Source organism: Python bivittatus, unplaced genomic scaffold (genome assembly GCF_059951505.1).
Source record: "Python bivittatus isolate LINGU-HERP-01145 unplaced genomic scaffold, Pbiv_v1 ctg000410_np1212, whole genome shotgun sequence".
In the NCBI taxonomy this organism is placed as follows: domain Eukaryota; kingdom Metazoa; phylum Chordata; class Lepidosauria; order Squamata; family Pythonidae; genus Python; species Python bivittatus.
Window position 1 is genome coordinate 6692720 of NW_028277067.1, and position 23361 is coordinate 6716080.

General features: G+C 37.3%; 2 protein-coding genes across 2 annotated transcripts; both read right to left on the minus strand.

Annotated features, from left to right (window-relative positions):
- Positions 1-3696: 3696 nt before the first annotated feature.
- LOC148215445 (keratin, type I cytoskeletal 12-like) lies at positions 3697-14424 on the minus strand. Its single transcript, XM_088143440.1, is given in 8 exon segments — positions 3697-3730; positions 3982-4017; positions 4019-4233; positions 5486-5611; positions 6458-6619; positions 7098-7254; positions 7458-7540; positions 11300-14424. Coding segments are annotated over 8 exon segments (1251 nt in total). The 5' UTR covers positions 11738-14424.
- Positions 14425-14429: 5 nt separating this feature from the next.
- On the minus strand, positions 14430-22257 carry LOC103062976 (keratin, type I cytoskeletal 10-like). Its single transcript, XM_088143441.1, has 6 exons — positions 22075-22257; positions 20893-20975; positions 19883-20039; positions 18561-18725; positions 18325-18450; positions 14430-16722 (listed from the first exon to the last, which is right to left on the minus strand). Exons 1-6 carry the CDS (start codon positions 22255-22257, stop codon positions 16501-16503), a joined length of 936 nt encoding a protein of 311 aa, XP_087999567.1. The 3' UTR covers positions 14430-16500.
- Positions 22258-23361: the final 1104 nt, after the last annotated feature.

The window sequence follows — 23361 nt, forward strand, 5'->3', positions numbered from 1 at the left end:
ACCAAAACAACTTTTCTCTCAAGGACCAAAGGAACTCCTGTAATCCTGAGTAATGACTATTTTACCTGACCTAGATTTGTTCAAAATAGACTTCTAGTCTTATGCTGAAGATCTATTGTTCTGTATTAAAATGTGGCTGCTGAGAATGATATACTGATTAATTTACCTATGTGTGTGGGTAAAATGATAAATGTTTACTACTTACGTTAGTTTTTTTGCTTCACTTGGGCTTGTTGATGGCAAGTTTAAATTATTTCAGGTTAAATGCTATACTGTAATTTGCGCCATAGAGTTTAATCAATACACTGAATTTTATTAAGTTGTGTGTTTTCGGAAAACTGTTTTCCGTAGCTATATGTCCCTGATATATGAATAGATTGCTATGTGAGAAGGCATTTGGTTGCATGCAATATAGTTAATGTGAATCAGTCCCCAGCGGCATCTGCAAAAGTAGTGGGCTGATTAAGATATGGAAGAATTGGTTATTTCCTTGAAGTACTGGAGTGTTGGAAGACAGCAGTGAAGCTATTACAAATTTGAAGAGTAGAGTATATGAATAGCTCAGGGTTGAACTGTTGGGTTCGTGTGTTCTCTGAACTTAGTTGTTTTTCTGCAGTTGTTTCATTGTGGAGTCCTTGGGGTTCTCTGAGCTTGGTTGTTTTCTTGCAAACATTTGCAAGCTCAAACAACTGCAAGGACTTCACAGTTCAACCCTGAGCTACACATATTCACTTCTATTGGTAGTTATTACATTATCAAACTACAGCAGGTAACATTATCAGTGCATGAGAGAGTATAGTATGCTGGTTGTTTATATATAGTAGCTTGCCTGCAATCTTGGTTGCGGGGTGATTTCTTCCTGACAATTCCTTGATTAGAATATTTTTTATTTTCTGATTGTTTATCTGCTGCTTTCTGCTTATCTGGGTGTTGGCTGCAGATAATCAAGGAAGAAACTTCTGAATGGTTGCGATTGGGTTATCAGTCCCACTAGGTAGACCAAACCAGGAAATCAGCTCCACAGGAAGGCTAAAACTAATTTTATTGAGATTTGGCTATAATAACAGAATTTTGCAAGTCTGATTATTCTATACCTCTTCCCTCTTCTTATATTCCATTGAATCAGGACAGTGTCTGCCTGAGTCATTTCCAAATGTTATTCCATTTCTCTGCACCTAAAAAATGTTTCAGCCCCTTTGACCTATGTAACATTGCCTATTTCTTGTCATCTTCCTTACTCTCTACATGGGTCCTGCAAAACCACCATGGAGCTTTGCTACCATGGTACCCTTCATGATCTGCTCAATTTTGTACAGCAGCAGAAAGATCATAGCATAAATCATATTCACTGCAGAGAGATTCAGTGTGTTTCCAGTTGAAGAGGGTTAGAACTGGAAATACATGTCAAATGCCAAAATAGAGAATGTGTGAGATTATGCAGGCATGGATCTGATCTGGGAATGATAAAAATGCTTTTTGTGGGGTTACACATGAGTACTATACCTCTATAAGTACTCTTCCACTGCTTGGCAGCAATGGCATTTTGTTGTCATACTTCACTATTACAAGTTCTGTGCTTCAGTGTGGACAAAATCACACAGGTGTATTTAGAGAATAAATCAGTTTGTTGTTAGACCACAGACAGGGAAGCTTTTTGGAAACCAGAAGTCCTATTGGAAGTTTGTTGAAATTACCAGTAGGCTGTTGGATTGGCATAACAATTCATAGAAATGAGTGATAACATCCTAATAAGTATGTAGGGTTACAATAGTCACATTGTAGTTGAGGCTGGGTTCAACCAGAAGCTTCCAGTGCTCTACCACAGTGTTAATAGGTTATTCATCCAGAAATTAGATTCTATAAGTAATAGAATGAAATTAGTCTAGATTATTAGAAGATGATATGAACTTTTTTAAATTTTATATATCCTTGTAAATATATTTTGGGGTGGGCAGAGTAAATTGTTGCAAACTGCAAAATCAAGTTGGAAATACCTTTATATATTAATAATCAACTGACTTTTACATGCAGAAGCAGCACCATTTACCAGTGACGTTAGGGAAAGAACCTACTATAAAGTACGTGTCTGAGTATTTAACACAACCTTCCTCAATCTGGTGTTGCCTCTCCCATAATCCTAAGCCAGTATATTGACCAGGGGGTTATAGAAATTGAAGTCAAACATTTGTGGTGATCAAGCTAACTGTAAAGAGATTACTTAATAAAGAAAGAAAACATTTCTATTGGGATATTGTCCTATTAATATAAATGTATGTTTCTTCTTTTGCTTGCAGAATCACCTGAAGCCAGGAAATGCTTCTGAATAAAATGTTGATTTTTTTTTTTTTATCCCTGGGTTTCTTCAACAGACTGGACTTTGGAGGAAGTCACTCTCCCATATTCATCTAATTCTTCAACAATTGTTTTAATTACTCTGGTTTTCTTTATCTCTAAAGGCAAAATAAAAAAAAGAAAAGCAAGTGTTCCAAAAGTACCAACATTATTTGCTCAAGACATTTTGTAAATATGGAGGGGGGGGGCAGGGAAACTTCTGTCCAAATCATGAAATAGGGCTATTACCTTCCAAACTATTTCTGAACATATATTCATACTTTTCAAATATGTAACAAGCTCTGGCTTAAACCCAACTGATTTTAATTTGAAGTTTTAAACTTCAAATTGAGTTAATGTCTAGGCTTTGTGCCTGTCTGGTGTGGCCTGTGTGGGGACAGTAACTATACATAAGATACTTTAACTTTTTTCTTCTAGATCCTCCAAAGCTGACTACCCCTTCCCACAGAGAAACTTGTTTCACTGATTGCTCAGGTCAGATTCCTGCTCTCAGGAATAATTCATGTTCAGGCAAAAGTGGACTGGAGAATCAATGTGATCTCTGAAAGTGTGTTATGTGACTTGGACTTCTGTGCTGGATTTCATCAAATCTTAGAATTACCTTGGGAAAGGTTATAAGAAGTCATTAGTGCTCAGAATTCTGGGAAAAATCATTTATGCACTGAGACAATGGAAGCAGAGGAAAAAAACTGCATTGAATCAGAATCGATCACAGTAATTCTATTGAAAAGTGGGGGGGGGGGGAATCCCAGGAATATTTACCTTTATCTTTGGTAGCGGATTCAACATTTGTGGCTGCACTTCCTCTAGAACTGGTTTCTGTGCCAGTCCCTGGGCCTCTGACATCAGATCCTGAAGCTCTTAATCCTGAACCTGTTCCAGATTCCAGATTTTGTGATCCCAGATTTCTGCTACTTCTTTGTCCAGATTCACTGTTACAGGCAATATGTTTGACCTTGTCACTTTTAGGGGAATTGTATTTCCAATATTATTATTAGTAGAAACCCTATGCATAGCCAGTAGACCTTTGTGAGATTGTCACAGCATTAGCATATCTAGATTTCTACATCCTTGAACCATAAAATACTTAAGAGATAAATTTAATCCCATAAAGCAGTATGTTTTTCAATGGGAATTGTGAATCTGCCCTTTTGGCAATCTTAACTGTTTTTCATGCATGAAAATATGTCCTTGTTTAAGGCAAAACAACATGGCACGGTATCCCACTCTCAACCCAGAATCAGCTGTTACACTCATTTATGTTGGTTGGTGGATCAGATACTGTGCAAATATTTCTATTCTAGGAATTCTAAGGTTGTTTGGCTAAAGCTTCTGAAGTTACCACTAATTTATGACAAAATTGAATTGTGATATATACCTAAGGCTTTCATGGCCGGAATACGATGTGACCGGCATCTTCAGAGAGCAGGAGCATTCCCCACCCCCCTCAGATCTCTATAAATACCCAAAAAAGGGTCACCTCATCCTGGGCACAGAGAGAACTGCTCCTGTCTGTGCTCCTGCTCTATGAAGATGCCGGTCACAGATGCTGGTGAAACGTTAGGAAACAAAACTTCCAGAACACGGCCACACAGCCCGGAAGACCCACACCAGCCATGTGATATATACCCTTTTTTTTGCCTGATGGTTCCTTTTATCTCACCTTGCTTCTCCATCAATTAGGCGCTGATAGGTATCAATCTCATTCTCAAGACGGATCTTGATGTCAAGGAGATGCCTGTAGTCTGCATTCTGACACTCCATGTCTTCTCTGATCTGTTGCACTTGGTTCTCCACTTTGTTAATCATCTCTTGTATTTGCAGGAGCTGGGCACAATATTGGCCTTCTGTCTCCGCAAGGGTGCTTTCAAGTGATTGCCTCTGATCAAGAACAGAAATGCAAGGCTTATTTCTGTACAGTCAGCCCTTCAAAAGTTAAGTATCTGGATGGGGAACACCTTAGTACAAATCTATATCAACAAGAAATGTCAGGCTGCTCACACCCAAGCAGTTTGGAGAAAATAATTTTTTGGCAATAGGCTGTTATATCCTATATTAATACCTTTCACTTCTTAAACTTTGGGAATAATGTAATGTTTACTTGGACTTTTTGTAAGAATTTCAAGCCCAAGCATGTTTCAGCAAGAAATAGAGTGGCACAGCCCTTTGTATCCTAGCCAGTCTATTGATAAGTCTTTTGTTTCTAAAACCTTATGCATGTCAGCTTGTCTTTGAATGAGTTAGGCTCCATATCAATCCTGTTTAGTTCATAATCTGAGTTGTAACTAGATTGTCATTTTGTTCTTGAATGTTTGGGAGCATGCTAACTGAACAAAAAGGTCTTAAGGAATCATCTTGAGTATAAATAAATCTTTGCATAAAAAAGCAACCCAATGGTCCATTTTGTCTTTCCTAATATGATGCCATCTAAGTAAGGTAAAGCTGGGGTTCTCCAATAGTTCGAGTCAACACACATCTGATAAGCAATTGGCTGGAGATCTTGGGAGTTATAGTCCCAACATATCTAGAGTTAGGTAAAGTTGAGCTAATCATTATTGCCAGTGCCAAGCATTTGCTATTCAGTAGAAGTTGGATGGGGCTGTGCAAACCAACCTGCTGCTTGATGTGTGAAACCCAAGGATAGAGCATCTCCAGCCAATGGGCTCTCTATCCTCTGCTTGAAGGCATCTAACAAGGAAGAACCCCTCTAGATTGGTTCTATAGTTGAGCTACTGTTAAATGTCAAAATATGTTACTTCTGGTATTCCAGAAAGGTCTGCCCTCCTGTAAATTTTGATCTCAGTTTCTTGCTTAATATGTAGGAAGTATTTCCTGGGAGTATTCATTTGTTTGATCTTTTTATTCTTTAAATTTGAAAGCAAATCAGGAAGAAACTTAGGAGTTGTTATCCCATATTGACTAGGGAATTCTGGGAGTTGAAGTCCACACATATTAAAGCTGCCAAAATTGAGAAACACTCCTTTAGACTATAGCATATTATAACCATCTTCAATCTGCTGCCCCCCAAAAGTGTTATAATTCAACTTCCATAATTTTCAGTTAGCATCAAATTAAGGAAGGAATCAATCTTTACAGTGGGAATGGTTTATTTGGCAATGAAGACTGTCCTTACCAAAGAAAGCTGGGTTTTCAGGTCAATCTCCAAACCCTGGAGAGTGTGTCTCAGGTCTGCAATTTGTTTCTTATTAGTGATGGTTTCTTTGGCACTCACGTTGATTGTCATATTTAATTCTTTACTCTACAGTAATTCAAACACATGATTACAATTGGAATGACAGAAAGAAGCACTGAGTCATTGACTGCATTTTTTTCATAAAATCTGCCCACTGCCATCAGCCGCAGCATCCATGGGGGTGTCAAAACAGACCATATGGGGGTCACGGCATTGTGTGTGTGGGGGTGACATTGATGGTCTCTGGGCAATGCTGCTTTAAAGCTCCAGCCATGAATACTATTAAAAGAGTATAGATGTTCAAAACTTCTTAATTGCTTGCTGGTGCTGGTAATGTCATCTTAGTTTATCTGGGTCAGTTAGGAAAGGTCTTCTCAGTGCTTTCCATGCATGTTTTTTTTAATTACATAGAATTACAGAATTAGAAGGTACCTTAGAGTGGGGTTCCTCAACCTTGGCAACTTTAAGACGGGTGGAGTTCAACTCCCAGAATTCCCCAGCCAGCCTTGCTGGCTGGGGAATTCTGGGAGTTGAAGTCCACATATCTTAAAGTTGCCAAGCTTGAGAAACACTGTTCTAGATTGTACCCTGCTCTGCCATCTGATATAGCAACCAAACTGTAGTTCATTGTAGCACTAAAAACACTGACAGTGTATCTCCATGTATAGTAAGAATTGTAGCTTCTAAAAAGATAGTGTAGTTCAAAATGATGGAAAGGGTTCATTCCTTGGTGCAGCCATCTTTGACATGGCATTCAAAGGAAGTTAGCACTATAAGTCCCTTCAGTCTTGGGGAAGATGATCTTAGAAATTTTTTAATGTTAAAAACAACATATTTTTAAAATGGAAATCTGGTATTGGACATGGTACTTGGCCTTGTAGATTTCTGGAGACATTTCTTCTTTGTTCTAACCTTTTCACTGAACCATGTTTCAGCATCTCTGCGATTCTGCTCTGCTAAAGCTTCATACTCTGCTCTCATCTTGTTCAAAACTGTGGTCAAGTCCACGCCTGGTGCTGTATTTATTTCAACATTTACATCTCCAGAGACTGTGCCTTGCCAGCTCTTCATTTCCTAAGTGCAGAAGGCAGTGAGAAGGAAAGAGAGAGAGAGAGAGAGAAAGGGAAGGTATCAGTCTATTTTCTCATTGTACAATTATTTTAGTGTGCTTTTTAAAAATGTGTGTAATCCAATTGTCTCACTTTGCACATGTGTAGATGTTAATATTTCCATTCAGGAGCTGCAATGGAAAATGCAGTTTAGCAGCCTGGACTGACAGCTGTTTAGTCTTTGCTTAATTACTTTTATGAAAGCCCTGCACAATTAAAACTTGTGCTCAGTGAAACCCCTTTTCTAATTACTATTTCTGAGAGCCAGACAACTCCAAATTTAACCATAGTGAATGCCACCAATCACATATTGCCAAATGAACTGTGATAACAGTTCCCAGAATTTCTTAGGGGGCGTCAGATTCTTGAAGGCTGATCATTACCAACCTAACATCTCAGATGTAGTTGTGATATAAACTGCTTTAGCAAATTGGCTACCTTACCTCTTCATGGTTCTTTTTGAGGAAAGCCAGCTCTTCCATCAGGCTTTCAATCTGTATTTCCAAGTCACTCTTAGACAGACTCAATTCATCCTGTACTTTTTTAAGACCATTGATGTCTGCTTCCACATTCTGGTGGAGGAACCGCTCATTTTCATATCTTAAAAAGAGAAGACAAGAAAGTGCTTTGAAAAGTGCTAATTTGCATATTGGTACCCCAAAGTATTGCAACTTGTGACAGAGACTATCTGGTTAATGGGTGGATTGCTTGAATCTGCCGAGGCCATGTCCTGGTTTTGCTTGCTTTTCTCAGAATTTGCACATGTTGAATTGACTACTCTGCTCTTGGGCTGAAGAACTTACTTCATTCTGAAATCATCAGCAGCTAGTCTGGCATTATCTATCTGCAGAATAATGCTGCCATTCCGAACACTTGCTGAAATGATCTGTATGGAAGGAAAATAAAAAGCATCTTAGCAGGTTTATTGCATTTTATGAAAGTAGATAAATTGAATCAGAAAAACCAAAGGATGCGATACTGTCCTTTTATATTAACTTTTGCATAAAATTGAATTTGAATGTAGTACTGGCTTCCTCACCTAAGATCTGCTAGATGTGTTGCATACAACTCCCAACACTCCAACAGCATGGTGAGATTTATAGTCTTCCACAACTGGATGCAAATTTATTATAGGAATAATATTACAGGAATAAAAATAAAGCAGGCTTCCTTAATTTGTTCCTCAAGATGAATCTGGTCTGCTGAGAATACTGTGAGTTGCAGTCCAAACACATCTCAACACTACCAGATTGGGAAAGGCAATAAAACTGCATCTTGTGAAAGCCATTATCCCTCTGCTAGGAGTTCTATGTCAGACTTTGTATTATGTTAAATATATAATATAAAATTCTCTGTTGGCATTGGTTTACTTAAAATAAGCTTCAATTCTCAGATTGCATTTGGAACTACGGTACTTTAGGAGGGAAAATTTGTATCTTTCTTTAACTGAGATACTTTCTACCAGCAAAGCTCTTCCATCACAACAATTAAAAGGTGTCAGATTTATTTTGGCACTAATAAAAGGGGATTTTTGTTGACAAAAGAGGAAGCCAAGATTAAAGCTCCCTGAAGACTGTAGCTCAGCTCCTGCATTAATACTGAGCAAATCAAACACATAGGAAGCTGCATGCTATATATTATATATAATATTATATATTATCTAAACTACATTAAATTAAATCAATAAAAGGAAAGGAAGAAAATGATAAATGAGATGACCAGTGATCTCCTCTAATTTTCCTTTCTATTTGGTCATAATAACTATCAGGTAAAATTTCCATAAGCTTATTACAGTTCACATATGCAATGGAAGAATATTATTTTATCTGAAGTTATTTGAGTTGGTAATACTACGTAAAAGAAGGAGTTCGGAAATAAGCTTTATAGTAAAAGCAGAAAAAAAAAAGTTTGTTCTATTTTTCTTCCCTTAGTTCTAGTGTGTTTCGGATTTAAAAAAGGCCAAATACAATGGGCTTATAGGAAAACACGACGTTTATACAGATTATGGCATTTTTATAAAAAATGTATTTTTAAAAAACGAAATAAAAACACAGTTCTATAATGACTGTAAACACTTTAAACTGTAATAGCTTTAAATTAAAAACACAAGCCCCCATGATCTGATATCAAATCGGTCAATTAAAATAGTTTCTTGCAACAAAGGGAATTCTTGGACAATGAATTAGGCGATTAACAAAAATGGAAAAATTAATAGGAGAAGCAGACTGTGAAACCTCCAATCTATTTCCTAAGATGTATATTTGATCACTGGAATCAGATATGGACAGTGGTGGTTCTCTTACGTATTTGGGAACTTATTGTCAATCTAAAATAGATATGAGGACTTAGGCTGCAATTAGACAGCCGGCTCCATTTAAATCCTTTCTCTGATATGAAGGAAGCATCTTTAAAAGTGGATCATAGTTGTGTAACTCACAAAATAAACCATCATATCTTCAATTTCACTGTTTTGTTGGAGGGGCTGCTAAGGTAAAGGTATGTATGTTCTTTTGGATTCTAAATAAGTAAATGTAAAAAGCATAAACCTGGCTTTGCTACAAATTCATGATAAATAAGAACTTAACAAGGTAAGCCACTAATAGCCCACCAACTTTCAGTTATTGGCAGACATTGAAATGATCTAAAGGGTTTATCTATTAACAAGTAGTTTGAAAAAGTTTGGCAAGTTACAGTAATGCACATTACTTATCTAGCAGAACAAGTAGCTTGATCTAAAATCTTGCATGATAAAACATAGAGTTTATTTTTTAGCAATGGCTCTTCACCTATATACATGATAGGGAAAGAGAACAGAGAGGCTTTTCCCCCTGGTTTTCATCATTATAGAACTTTGTGAAATTGATTGGTAGTAAATTCAGGTCATAGAAGACTCATGCAACATATAAAACATCTTTAGTGTGGGAATGGGCTGTTTCCCCATTCACAGGAACTGTTGACTCTTCCATCCTCCACAGGCATTCATGGTGGGAGTGGCAAGTGATGAAACATGTCATTATGACTCCATCTGTTACATACTTGCATGTAATATAACACAAATATGAAAGGGTGGGACTTGCATTGGAACATCATGACACATGTTTCATCATTTTGGTGTCACAGTGATTAACAACAAAAGCCTGTATCAATCTTCTTCCCACAAGCTTAATACTTCCCATGAACCTTATGTGGAACCTATCATAATATTTCTAGTTCTTTTCTAATCAGTTTCATAATTCTGTAAAAAAAAAACTTGACAGGCTTGATTTTCTCTGTTTATGTAAGCATTTTTATTTCATCCTGCCTCCCAGCCTCTGGACCCAAGGCTCTATATTACAACCTACAAGTTATGGTTGTAGTTGGAAAAAGCATCTGGCTACAAAAGTACAATGTTATGCTTTCAGTGAGAATGTATTTCTACAAAGAATAACATGGTCAGGGGGTTTTTGTTTTGTTTTTAATCATCAGATAAGCACAGCATGTACTGGAAAAGAATGGGTGGGATAGGGTGTTAGAATCCCCCCATCTTTTGCTGTGAAGAGGGGTGATTTTGTTACTCTAGGATAGTGTTTCTCAACCTTGGAATCTTGAAGATGTGTGGGCTTCAATTCCCAGAATTCCTCAGCCAGCATGCTGGCTGGGGATTTCTGGGAGATGAAGTCCACACATCTTCAAGTTGCCAGGGTTGAGAAACACTGCTCTGGGAGCTGTCTTAGCTGACGGGATGGGGCACTAACTGAAATTCAGTTTTTACACTCTTCTGTTAATTGGTTGGAGGGAAAATTAATTAGCTCATGGTACCCCTGCCTGTTCTCAGCATTCTGAGGTGGGCAGGAATGAAAATTGCATGGCCAGCTTAAAAAAAGTTTTGGAGGAATTGGGGAAGCAGAACCATGATATAAATAACTTGCAAAAGAATGCAGTCTGGTTCCTACTGAAGAAGTCTGATGTAGGATCTTTCCCCGCTTGTACCTAACCATGGCAAAAAGAAAACCTGATAAACACATTTTTCCATCATGTCCCCATCATGTTGCCCTTATTTCACCCTCTGCTCATGAACAAATCAGTCTTAAATTGTCCTTAGTCCTACCAGTGTTAAAAGCAGCATTTCCCTCCTAATTCCAACAAAGTCCAAGCCAAGGTATATTCAAATTGTTAAGTTTTATCACAAATTGCCTTAGAGGGAAGTTAAATGGCTGCAGTGACTTGAAACAGAGGTAACAAAGGCGGGATAGGGATTGGCAATGGGGACAGCAAATTTCATGCTGGTATAGTTTTCTGCCGACTCAAGCATGGATGGATACCACTCTAAATCAGCAGTGGAGAAAGGTGAAGTTGCAATACTAACAAGCAGTCTATGGTCAATAGGTATACAATGCCATGATAAACATTTTCATTATCTGTTGAATGAATAGAAGCTCTTATAATGGAGGTACCAAGATAAGTTGATGACAGTTGCCTACACCAATCATATATATATTTATACCCATTTCAAGAGATATATGGAATTTTGTGGGATGAAGCTCCCAAACCCAGATAGATCCTGACATGTGGCCCTGCAGATTACATTGTTTGCTTGCTAAACAGCCTGAAATGGTAAAATAAGTCCTCATCTGGGTTTTCAAAATCCATTGAAGAACTGACTTACCTTATTTCGAAGGTCATCAATAGAAGAATTATATCTGCTGCTGTCATAGAGTCCTTCGTTAATGTGTGTTGCAGATTTCTCATACCAATTTCTGATTTTTTGCTCAAGAGCACTGTTTGCCTCCTCCAAAGCATGCACTTTAGTCAGGTAGGAAGCCAAACGGTCATTTAAATTCTGCATGGTTTCTTTCTCTCCTCCAGCCAGAAGACCAACATCACCACCAGCAGGACTGGAGTTGTAGATGTGGAAGCAACCATCAGTGCCGCCACCACCAATTTTACCCCATCCTGATCCAGAGCCCCAAACTGCCCCACTACTAAAGCTGCCTGTGCTGGATCCTCCACCCAATCCATATATACCCCAGCTAGAAAGTTTGAGAGGTGCCCCACTACTGCGAGAGGAAGACATTTGCCTAGATCCACAGCCAAAGTAAGACATGATGTTGAGTAAGTTTCAAGCAAAGTATGAAGAAGAACCAGTGTCAACCAAGAAGAGCCTGAATCATAAAGAATAATCTCCAAGCTTTTATATGCCGATTTTTTAAGGGTGTGTTCTTTCATTGGAATGTCATTTCATACCTACATTTTTTGTTTGGCCAGTTTATCATTTCAAACCCATTTGACTGATGGCTATTAATAACAAGACCTGATATTCCATCCTGTTGATTTCCCCTTAGGCCATTTGTAATTTTTTTCTTTCTTTTTTTTAAGATGGAGAATGGGTGGATTTGACCAGGCCAAAACTTTCATTAACTTTGTAGCAAGATTGAGTAATTATCGACATCTCAGTCTTTCCATCATTTTAATAGCTCATTGTTATATACATATTTTCAGATATACTCGCACTTGTAAAATCAACTCTTTCATAACAGGAGGGTGTGCAAGCTGTTTTTGAGGACAACCCTGAGTGTTGGTGCAAAAAAGTATGTGGCTTGTTTTATTTCTGGAAAAGCATCCTTACGTTGTTTTAGCTGTATTTTTTTTCTTGTGTAAAAGCTATTTCACTAAGCACTTTGTTAAATGTCAATGGTTTTATTTCTTGAAGTTTTTCTTTGCCTTTCATGTTGTCAAAGATCCAGCAGATGAAAGATATTTCAATAGCTAGCTTAATCAAATTTAGAAGATATAAAAGTTTTGAATGAAAGCTCACAATTGAAGAGATGTTGAGCAAGTAAGGAGATTATTTTTATTGAATCAAGTAGTCTTGAAAACATAGATGATCTTTCCTATTTAGCCAGTGGTGGTTAACTTCTGAGAAGAGCCAGCCAGAAGGTTTGACAGATGTAAGATATTAATGTAAGAATAAATGTAGTTTAAGCTTAGAGGAATTAGTTTGCTTCAATCTTCAAGATCAAAGCTGAAAAAATATCAAAACATTAAACATATATGAACGTTGCCTATTTCCTTCAGCCCTATGTCAGACTCAGGCTTCAATGGTTTTTTTGTCACATAGCTCAAAACCTATTTCGGGCTGTCCACAATGCAACATTAACATTGCATAATGTATATGCATGTCCCAAGTCAGTTACTACATAAATGATCAGAAACAGGAGTTTTTTATATCTCTGGATTGCTCAGGATATGCTCATGCTAGCTATGTTTTGTTTGAGCACTCAATGGTTTTTAAACCTCTGTTGGTCTTGGTTTAATTCAGCAGAGCACTTCTTATATATTCAGGATAGAAGCAAGCTTTATGCATTAATGGATTATGTTCAAGATTAATATGATCAGTTACAACAAGAATATTGAGCTCTGGATGTTCAATATATCATATAAATGTGGGTCCATTTATGCAACATAAAACTTTAGTTGTGTTGTAAGAAACCTATTGGCCTTTGATAAACATGCTAAAAACGAACACTAGGGAGTAATGTACCGTACGTTGAATGAGAACGGGTCATATACAGTATAATCATATTTTGAGATCTGGACTGTGCTATAGCAGCCTTCTCTGGATGCTCTTCAGATTGCTGGGTTGCATTTCACATAATCCCCAGCCTGAAGACCATTAAGATATTTGGGTTGTTATGGTGCAATCTACCTGGAGAGTGCCAGATTAGCAAAAGAAATGATGGGTATGTAATTTTAAGGCCTTGATGAAAACATTAGTGGCAAATCCATGGTTTTCATATTTGCGTAGAATTCGCCTATGAATTCTATGTGATGAACTGGATGGTTTTTGTGAACTGCATGGCTTGTTGAACAAGCTGCAGTGGTCTGGTTCACATATAAGGCTAACCATAAATCATGGCTTACAAACAGCAGTGACTGGGATCATAGCACAGTAAACAAAACCAAACGATCATTAAATAATTTAGTGAACCCAGTTACTACTGTTAGCCTTTCCATGTGTGATTCTAAGCAAATGTAGTGGTTTGTAAACTGAACTGAACATCAGGAAACTTTTGTAATACTTTTAACTGCTGGAGTATTCAAACTTCTGTTACAAACAAGTTGCTCAATTTGGACCAACTGACTATAACTTGGAGAAAGTCTTGGATATAAAGGCAAGAACATTGCTCTCACCCAGACGTTTTCAGCAGCAGGCCACAGATACAGATGCTCTAGGTGATTCTATTTATCCAAAGAAGAATGTTGTTTCCTCCCACCCACATATACCTTAAGAAGCTTATAGAATGTTGATTGCAGTTATTCGAATTATGACAGCATTCTGTAAAATGCTGTTTAATTATTCAGTAAGATTACTGATATAGTATTAATTATAATTTTGAATAACTGGACCACCATGAATCTCACAGAATTGTGGCAGACAGAATTTGGATCATTAGAGTGATTGCTACCTGATATAACAAATGTCTTTGTGGAACATTAGGTTTGGTTCTAATTTTGGTGCTTTATTGATGATTGGCAACTACTGACATACACTGTGAGCAATATGCAGTCAACGGTTTAAATGTAAGCAACACAAATCTTGACAGTTCTGTTGCTACAACATGCAATGTTTATTGCAGAATGCCAAAAATGAAGTCAACATTTTTATTCTTGAATTGCAAGGAAGGAATGTGCTCAGAAAAGAAGCAGTTGCAGAAGCAGAGAAAGAAAGATGATCCTGCGTTTGTGGTAGCATTTTGTTTCTATCCATGTGCTGTGCTCTGAAAGATTTTGTTGTAAAGCTGAGGCTGCTTATTTAATGGGTTTTTCTTCAACAGATTGGACACGAGTTGAGATTACTTGATCACCAATTCTGTCTTCCACTATGGTCCTGATCACTCTTGTTTTTTGCGGGTCTGTATAGAAAGAATTCAGAGATTTAGGAGAAAAATAAATATTTTTTCATTATGCTTGATACTAGTCAATCTTACAGGAAAAAATGGTATGGCTTAGGAAAAGGGGAAGCTGTTCAATGTTGAACTGAAGCATTGATTCATTGAGCTTACTTTGGTCTACAGCAAAGAAGAACTGTTCACCACTTCAGTCTGAACATGCCAAGGACTGAACCTGGGTCTTTGTGCTGGCAACTCATTGCTCTGTACTGAAGGCTGTTAACAAAATTTTGTGTACAAAGCTTGATAGTCTATTGGGCATTAATAGTTTTCAAAAATGATAGGAAAGGAGTGATATTTGACTCTGATAATTCCTTTAAGTTATATGATCTTCTTCATATAATAAAACTTTTACTTTAGGTAAAGACTTGGTTAAAAAATAATTTTTACCAAAAAAATATGCTGGTTACTATTAAAAAATTGTTATTTGAGACTATTTGTATGATCAGACTGATGGACATAATTCACTGCAAAAAATGGCCCAATCTGATGGTACTTGTTTATTTTTCCATATAAATTACAGTCTTTTCCACTTTTATATGTTGAAAAATATCTCCTAGGGAATCCCAAAACTGTAATCTGGACTGGGAAATTTAAAAAAAAAAAATTCCCAAAGAAAGCAACGGCAAATAAATGCCTTCTATTTGCCAAGTAAGCTAAATGGGCACATCTACATAGTTATTGGGAGTTAAGCTTGACCTGAGATAGTCCTTACCTTAGTCTAAAATATGTATAGGGTACCAGATAGGGAAAATCTGGTATCCTAGAACAGTCTGCAAAGATGAAAGATGGAATTTATGGAGAGATAAGGCAAATTCCTTTGCTCCCAAGCTCCAAATATCTGCTGGCCTTTATCCTAATCATTTCTACCCCGCATGTTCCACTACAAAAAGTTTTAGAGTAAGATTAAGTTTTTACAACTCTGTCATTTTAATAGGCAACAAATCAACATTTCTTATCCTTCAATGAATAGCAAGATAACACTGTTTATCAAAATATGGAATTAAATATATAGAGAAAACAAGCAAAATGTATTACCTCTGGCATTGCTTCCAGATCCAGATCCTAATTTGTCTGAGCCTTCACCTTTTCCCAAACTTTTGTTTGTAGAATCTCCAGACCCAGAGCTTTTGAGCTGGGACTGAGGGGTGGCATATTCTTGTCTCTTAAACCTTTGATCTGCAGATCCTCCACTTCTAGATTGAGAACTAGAAGGTCCTGATGATGATTCCCTAGATCTTAAGTCTGTAGACTGTAAGGCTTTAGATCCAGAGCTGAAAGATGACTGGTTTTGAAGTTTTGAACCTGATGATCCTCTGGAATTAACTCTTGAAGCTTGTCCCATGTCTCTTCCTTCTGAAGTTATACCAGTACTTCCAGTTCCAAAATTATTATAAAAGTAGAAGGAGAGAAGAAAAAGCCCATTTAAGCATTTTGTTGTAGGTGACCCTAAAATGTGAGTTTTTCATTTCAGTTTTTGAGTGGAAGTGATCAGTGCAATTTACTGTGCCTTTTTTGTTTGTTTGTTTGTGGGTGGGAGGGGAGAGTCTGTTTCTATTCCATGTTATAGAATAGAAAATACTTTGAAAATCCTATAGCTTAAAATAATTAACAGATGAGAGAGGCTACCATGCTCAATTCCCTATCATGTAATGCAGAATATTTTGTTTTAAAATTAAGGAAAATAGCAAACATGAAAACATCTGAGAAAAAGCCACTTGATGAATGCTTGAGGAACTGCAGGCCTGCAACTTTTGATGGACTCTAGTTTCCAATGTCCTCAGTTCAGCCATTGGACAAAGCTGATTGGAATTGTAGTTCAGCCAGATCAGAAGTGGTACATGTTTCTGTGCTTTTTAGGAGAGATCAAAGTGTTTTTTTTTTTTTTTAAAGAAACACGGCATTCTCCACATTTTTCTCACCTTTCACTCCCATCAAGCAGACTTCTGTAAGTCTCAATCTCATTTTCCAAGCGTATCTTAACATCCAAGAGCTGTTCGTATTCTCTGTTTTGACACGCCATGTCTTCTCTTATCTGCTGTACTTGGCATTCCACATTGCTGATGACTTCTTGTATTTGGGACAGTTGGGCACAGTATTGACCTTCTGACTGTGCTAGAGTGGCCTCAAGAGATTGTTTCTGATGAAAAAATAAAGTGGGTTCTTCAAAATGAACACTGTATGAATGCAAAACATGGCTGAGTAACCTTATTTTTTTTCCTGTTATCAAGAGCTATGTTCTCTTGGAAGCAATCTAAACAAACTTGTTGTGGACTGAATGGAAAAGTTTGGCTGTGGTGCCAGATCTTTCTTGTTTTTTGCTTCAGTGTTTTTATTTTATCAATATATATTGTTTCTATTTTTTGGGTTGTGAGCCATTGAGAACTTGGTTTAAGATGGGCAGCCATATAAATGTTATAAATAAATAAATGTTATTTTTATTTAAATATAAAGGTCATGGCAGGACTGAAGCAATTGGAGGAAAGTGCTTGTAAAGCTTTGAGGTTAGTGGGCACAGGGTTCCATGGAATTTGATTCAAACATTTCCATCATAACCCAGTTTGGAATGTCAATACTGAATATGGATGAATGTCTTGTGAGTACTTAATTCTCAGGTGCAGAATTTGTTATCCTAATGACATTTGATATATAGCATGTGATTTTCTTTGACAGCTAACATGAAGTAGGTTTGAGCATTTCGGAATTCTTAGAGAAAGATACACAAGTATCAGTTCTTTTTGTTCAGCAACTAGCATGATTCCTTTGTGAATAAGCAAGCAATATGCTACTGTAGAATTTTACCCAAACCCATCTTCTGTCTAATATGTTCCACATGAATAAAGTTTCAGCTACTACTAATTTTAAATAAAATTAGATACCATACTAGTTGTGTTCTTAGGACTCTCATTGTCTTCAGACAACCTGATTGACCACCTCATGAGAAATATTCACATATTTGCACTAGCAGTGCACAGTCAGATGTTCCCAGATTAAATAGGGGACAGCCATCTTTGGTGATTTCCCAAGTCACTGTTTATCTCTTTGGGGAAGAAAAAAAATCTGAGATGGCCTGATTTGGTTGATGCCCTCATGAATGGACTTTTGGAAGTTTACATGCTCTGTCTCTTTCTTTCTTTGTTTCTTACACCCACAGATACATGTGTGAGGGCACAGTACTAAAAAGTAAAGTTGAGACAAGGAAGAATTCTTAGAACTATCTGATTTTGCGGGGCTGTTCCAGGACTTCATCTCTGCTGGTAGTTGAAAAGGTTAATTGAACAATCTTGTGGCTCTCTGGGGCTAAAACGAACTACCCTGTTGTTTACTAGGTTATGGAGTAGCACACTAATATTACTCATAAGAATAATAAGTGTGCAGTGCTAATATAGTTTCTGTGTTTTTTAAATCAATGGTGGGATAGCTGTGTTTAGCTCTCTAGATATTGGTGGATCCAAATTGGGATCAGTTCCATTTGCATAGCAATTATCAAAGATGGTGCCAGTTGCATTCCAAAAATACTTGGTGGGCTATAGGTTACCCTGCATTACTGACAATTTTTCAAATTATCAAGAATTAGAGAGGGAGAATGATGACAAACTGGGTTTGTTGCAGGTTGGAATCTAGAACAAAGGGATTTATCAGTTCACATATTATGACTCTTCTGTCTTAAGAAAGGGTTAAACACTTAATTTATCATGAGCTGAAAGCTTCTATTGAAATATTTCTGAAAAAAAAAATCTACCATTGATTGTTGGGATTGCAATTCAATTTCAAGGTTCTGCAAACTGCGCTTCAGTTCAGTAATCTCACTCTTGTTGGTACTGGTTTCCACAACGCTGTTGTTGATCTGCTTATTCAGTTCTTGGCTCTGAAATATATCACAATTTGAAAAATGTGTTTTCCACCATTGTAAATTAAAAAAAATAATTTTGTTTAAAAAAGAGTTTCCATGAAGAATGTTATTAGGAACTATTTTACCTGTTCATTGAACCAGGCCTCAATGTCCTCTCTGTTCTGCTCAGCCAGAGCCTCATAATCAGACCTCATGTTATTGAGGAGAGTAGTCAGGTCAATTCCAGGTGTGGCATTCATTTGTACATTGATATCTCCAGCTGTAGTGGAATCATTCACAGAGCCCATATCCTGTATCAGAAAAAATAATCATTTACTTCTGATTTTAAAAATTATGACAGACTTGGAATGTTTTGATTTAGCCCATTTCATTTTGCTTGAAGAAGTTCAGAAATCAGTGTCTAAGGCACTTGGAAGCACACACAACTCTTGTCTACAATGTCATGCTGCTGTGAATGAATCAAGTACACAACTTCATGCAATGCAATGATTCAATAAGTGTCTTAAAACTTTCAGACAGTCAAAAAACCTGTTTCATATAGAGAAAATTCTTGGCAGTTTTAGATTAGTATTTTGGAATTTTTATTTGGTATGTGCTTATATTTAATACAAATCCCAACGTTGACAATTGAGATGACCAACTATAGTTTCAATTTTGATTTATAGACACCTAAAAATTTAAGCAACATCATCCCATATTTGAATACTTTTTCTGTACTAAATTTAAAGATTATGAGATTAATACACAGATAGCACATTTTAAACAAAATGTATAATCCCTAAATTGCACTGTGTTTGCTGCTGGAGGTGGGGAAACTTAAATCCATCTCACAAATGGGCAGGATTTGTGCTTGATTCTTGTAACTAATTATTTAGACTGAATTTTAGTAACTTAATAGTTCCCTGCATATCTGTAAATATGCTTGGGTCTGGATTGTAGCAGTGTCTAAGTCAACTATGAACCATGAAATCTCTCTATTCTACTTGTCTTTTGAAGTCTGTAATAATATTGTGACATGTCATAGAAATCTTCCCCTCTCACATTCTCTATCTTTACTAAGTTGGGGGAAGGATAAACTGTGATGGTAGTTTTTCTGGGAACACCTATAGGGCAAAATTGATACAACTGGGATTGGTCCAAACTCTAGAAAGATGTGGCTCCAATCCAAAGTGGATCTGGGGTGGGAAAAATATGTCAACACTCCTCCTATTTGGTATTCTATTCATGATTAACATGAGCATCTTGTTTATATACAACTAGAGCTGGATTAGAGGATTATTGACTTTTATTTATTTATTTTTTTGCTGAGACAATCCAGTTCAATCCTGTTCAATTCTTTTAATGCCAGCCAATGGGAGCTTTGCCAGTTAGCATCTGAGAATTTCATGTATTGCTTTTTTGGCATATGTTTGGCTCTGGTTTTATGTAGAACTGATCCCCAAGATACCTCCTCATGATTCTTCTTCATGTATTCCAACTCTTCAGTAAAGCTGTCAATCTGCATTTCAAGATCACTACTTGTTATCGCAATTTCTTCCAGGGCCTTTCGTAGGCCATTGGTGTCAATTTGAACACTCTGGTGGAGGGCCACTTCATTGTCATATCTGATCAAAAGCAATGAAAAGGGTTGTCAGCTCCTGACACATCTGAAGAAAGTGAGGAAAATATATATTCCCTCTTTTGCCCCTTGAGTCTTCATTCAGTCCCTTCTTCAGCTCTTAAAGAGTTGTTAAAGAAGAACTACAGCACAGTCTATATTTGTAACAGCCATGTCCCACTGTTAAGTGACAAGGAATAAAATGGAGAGTTGGAAAGGAGTTACCCTATCAGCACTCTGCCCAGTGATATGGAGGAATAGAGAAGGGGTTTGCTGCACCACCAATGACCATGTTATCTATTGTAGGTAATTTGCATTGTAGTGGCTCTGACTTCTCACCATTGTGGCACTGGGTTAGGGCACTAGTAGCCATAACAAATAAGAATATTCAGAAATACATGTGGAGTCCTTGGGGTTCTCTGAGCTTGGTTGTTTTCTTGCAAACGTTTCATTACCCAGCTAGGTAACATCACTGAAGATGTTACCTAGCTGGGTAATGAAACGTTTGCAAGGAAACAACCAAGCTCAGAGAACCTCAAGGACTCCACAGTTCAACCCTGAGGTACACATATTTGCTTCAGAAATACATCTTATTGAGTTCAGTACTGCTTTCCTTACTCCCCCAAACATAGACAATTATAGCCCGGTGATGATCTTCATCAGTACACCACTAGCATCACCAATATGTTTCTCTAAACAGAGAGTTGATAGCTAACTTTAGAATGAATTTGGAATTTGCTCTGGGATCTTTTTTTTTTTTTAACTTTAACCAGCAAAGCTCTTAATTTTAGGAGGCACATTCTTCTAGATGGTGAATAAAAACAGGATGTAGGAAATATGCCAATTTCCCTCCCACTTACTTGAGTTTGAAGTCAGCACCAGCCAACCTAGCATTGTCAATCTGCAAAACAATTGTTCCGTTGTCTGTAGCTGTAGCAATTATCTAAAATACATAACATAGAAAGTTGGATTTAACATGGATGATCTTCCACAACTTTAATCTTGCAACTCCATGGCATAATTTTCTGAACAGAGCATAAAAGCAGAGCAAAGCTAGGCCATGGGCCATATCCTCTTCTTTGCATCCTTTCAGAAATCCCAGTAAACTTTCATGCATTCAGGGGAGAGGGGACAGTAAAGTTGCAGTAGGGAGTGTTCTCTGTGTTAAGTTCCTTGAATGGTTTAGAACCCTGCAGAATCAAGATTCCAAAATGTCTCCTGGAATCTACTTTAGTTGGAAAGGTTTTTCCATGGCTGCATAACAATTAGGAAAGCAATGTTAAAAAAAAAAAAAGAAAGGTAAGGAAGAAAAACTTTATCCTCATTATTATTGGACTCAATATTATCTATCCCTAAATATATCAAAAATGGAAATTAGGTTAATACAATAGTTCAGTTGTCTACATATTTGATAAATATAAATGTATCTTATATTTTGTATAAGATACTATGCCACATAAAGTAGGCTAATTAGTAAATGTCAGATTTCTTTTAAGTAGTTAGATTGCATAATTCTAGAACTTTGAATAACATCTGATCCGAAACCTAATAGGACCCTTCGTTCCTTTCTGAATTCAAAAGTTATCCTATGTATTATCAAGTTATCCCACTGTCATAAACAGTGAGAAATTGCAGGGGTGTGGCACTTTACACTTTTTTTTCTTTAAAGGAGGGTGACTAATATTTCAGTCTTATCCGTGAATAAATATGTATTCCAGTTGGTTTACTGAAACTGAGATGGTATTGGTGAAGGCAATAAAATTTACTGTCTTGCATCAAATCTGTAAAGATAAAGAGATGCAGTCCCCAAAGGAGGCATTCAAAATTGAGACCTCCACCTCTTTCACTATGCCACTTGAAGAGTTGTCTTCAGTTATTTCCTGGTCATTAAGCTTGGCAACATGAATTACCTGCTGCTAATGAACATCTGAAACCACTCTGGCTCACTAATCTTCTCCTAATACTAACAGGGTACGATCACACAATAGCCAGGATAAATAGAGTTCTACGGTATATCCTGTTACACTTCTTTCCTTTCTTACCTGTTTCCTAAGGTCATCAATAATTGCATAATATTCGCTGTAGTCGCGTTCTTGTCCCCCTTGGTTTCCTGCGCCAAACTTTTCATACCATTCTTCAATTTTGCTTTCAAGTTCACGGTTTGCCTCTTCCAGTGCTTGAACGTTTCCAAGGTAGGTTGCCAAACGGTCGTTAAGGTTTTGCATTGTTTGCTTCTCGCCACCCGAAAGAAGGCCACCTTCACCACCTGCAAAGCTGCCAAAAGCTCCCGCTGAGCCAGTGGCGCCCCATCCAGCACTCAGACTCCTAGATCTGCTGGCGTTGCATGCTAGGCCACCAGCACCCAACCTGCCTCTGCTCTCCACCCCTCCACTGAGGTTGCACATGCCCCATGCCCCACTGCCACCGCTGCTGCAACTGCTGCCAACGACTCTGCTACCGGATCTACTACTTAAGCTACATGATCCACCACCAGACATTCTTGTTGCTCCTCTGCTGCTGCGGGAAGAAGAGACTTGTCTGGACGACTGGCTCAAGAAGCTCATGATTCCAGGACAATAGAAAGGACCTTCCCTGAGCAGATATGCAACTTAGGTTGTCCTTGGAAAGTGGTTTTTTACCCTCTTATATGTCAGTTTAACATTGCATTGTATGCGTAAAGGTATGATAATTTTGTCAACAGATTAGCCTAGCCCATCATTAAATAATTATAATAATTAATAGATAATCCTAATATGTATATTTAGGCTCTCCCCTTGATTATTCACTTGCTGAAGTGGAAAATAGGTGGAGCAGCCTGGGTCAAACCTTTCATTATAGTACTGCATTTTTTGTAAAACGAAGTTGAGTAATGACTTTCCTTTTCATAACTTTGCTTCTTCTTAATGTAGTATATGTATATTCAAACTTTTTATATTTAAACTCTATTTTTATTTTACTTATATGCTTTTCCAGAATAGCATTACCGTATGTTGCTATACTTTCCAGGAGAAAACCAATTGAGGTGTAGAGTCTCTGCTTGACAATGAAAGTTCCAAGTCGTATAGGCTGTTTATCATATCTAATAAATGAGGCAGCTCTATGAATTCAATTCCTACAAGGTAATCATAGTTAGGGATAAAACTAGAGCATTTTGCCATCCTCATTAATAAGGTCGTACTATCTCCTAAAGTAGAGTTATGCAATTTTTTTCTGGATCTTAGGCCACATTTGTCTTTTGATTCATATGTTGGAAGCAACATTCTAATGCAGTGAATAAGAGCAGGACAAAACTAAATTTTATTTCGTTTACCTTCAATTAAAATAACATA

What these genes read in the sequence shown, in the direction of transcription:
- LOC103062976 (XM_088143441.1), bottom strand. Translation starts at nt 22,257, where the DNA reads ATGCAAAACCTTAACGACCGTTTGGCAACCTACCTTGGAAACGTTCAA. An exon ending in TGAAGAAGAATCATGAGGAG is followed by an intron (nt 18,726 to 19,882) that starts GTATCTTGGGGA and finishes TTTCTGATACAG; the next exon opens with GATATGGGCTCTGTGAATGA. An exon ending in TGCAATCCCAACAATCAATG is followed by an intron (nt 16,723 to 18,324) that starts GTAGATTTTTTT and finishes TTTTTTCATCAG; the next exon opens with AAACAATCTCTTGAGGCCAC.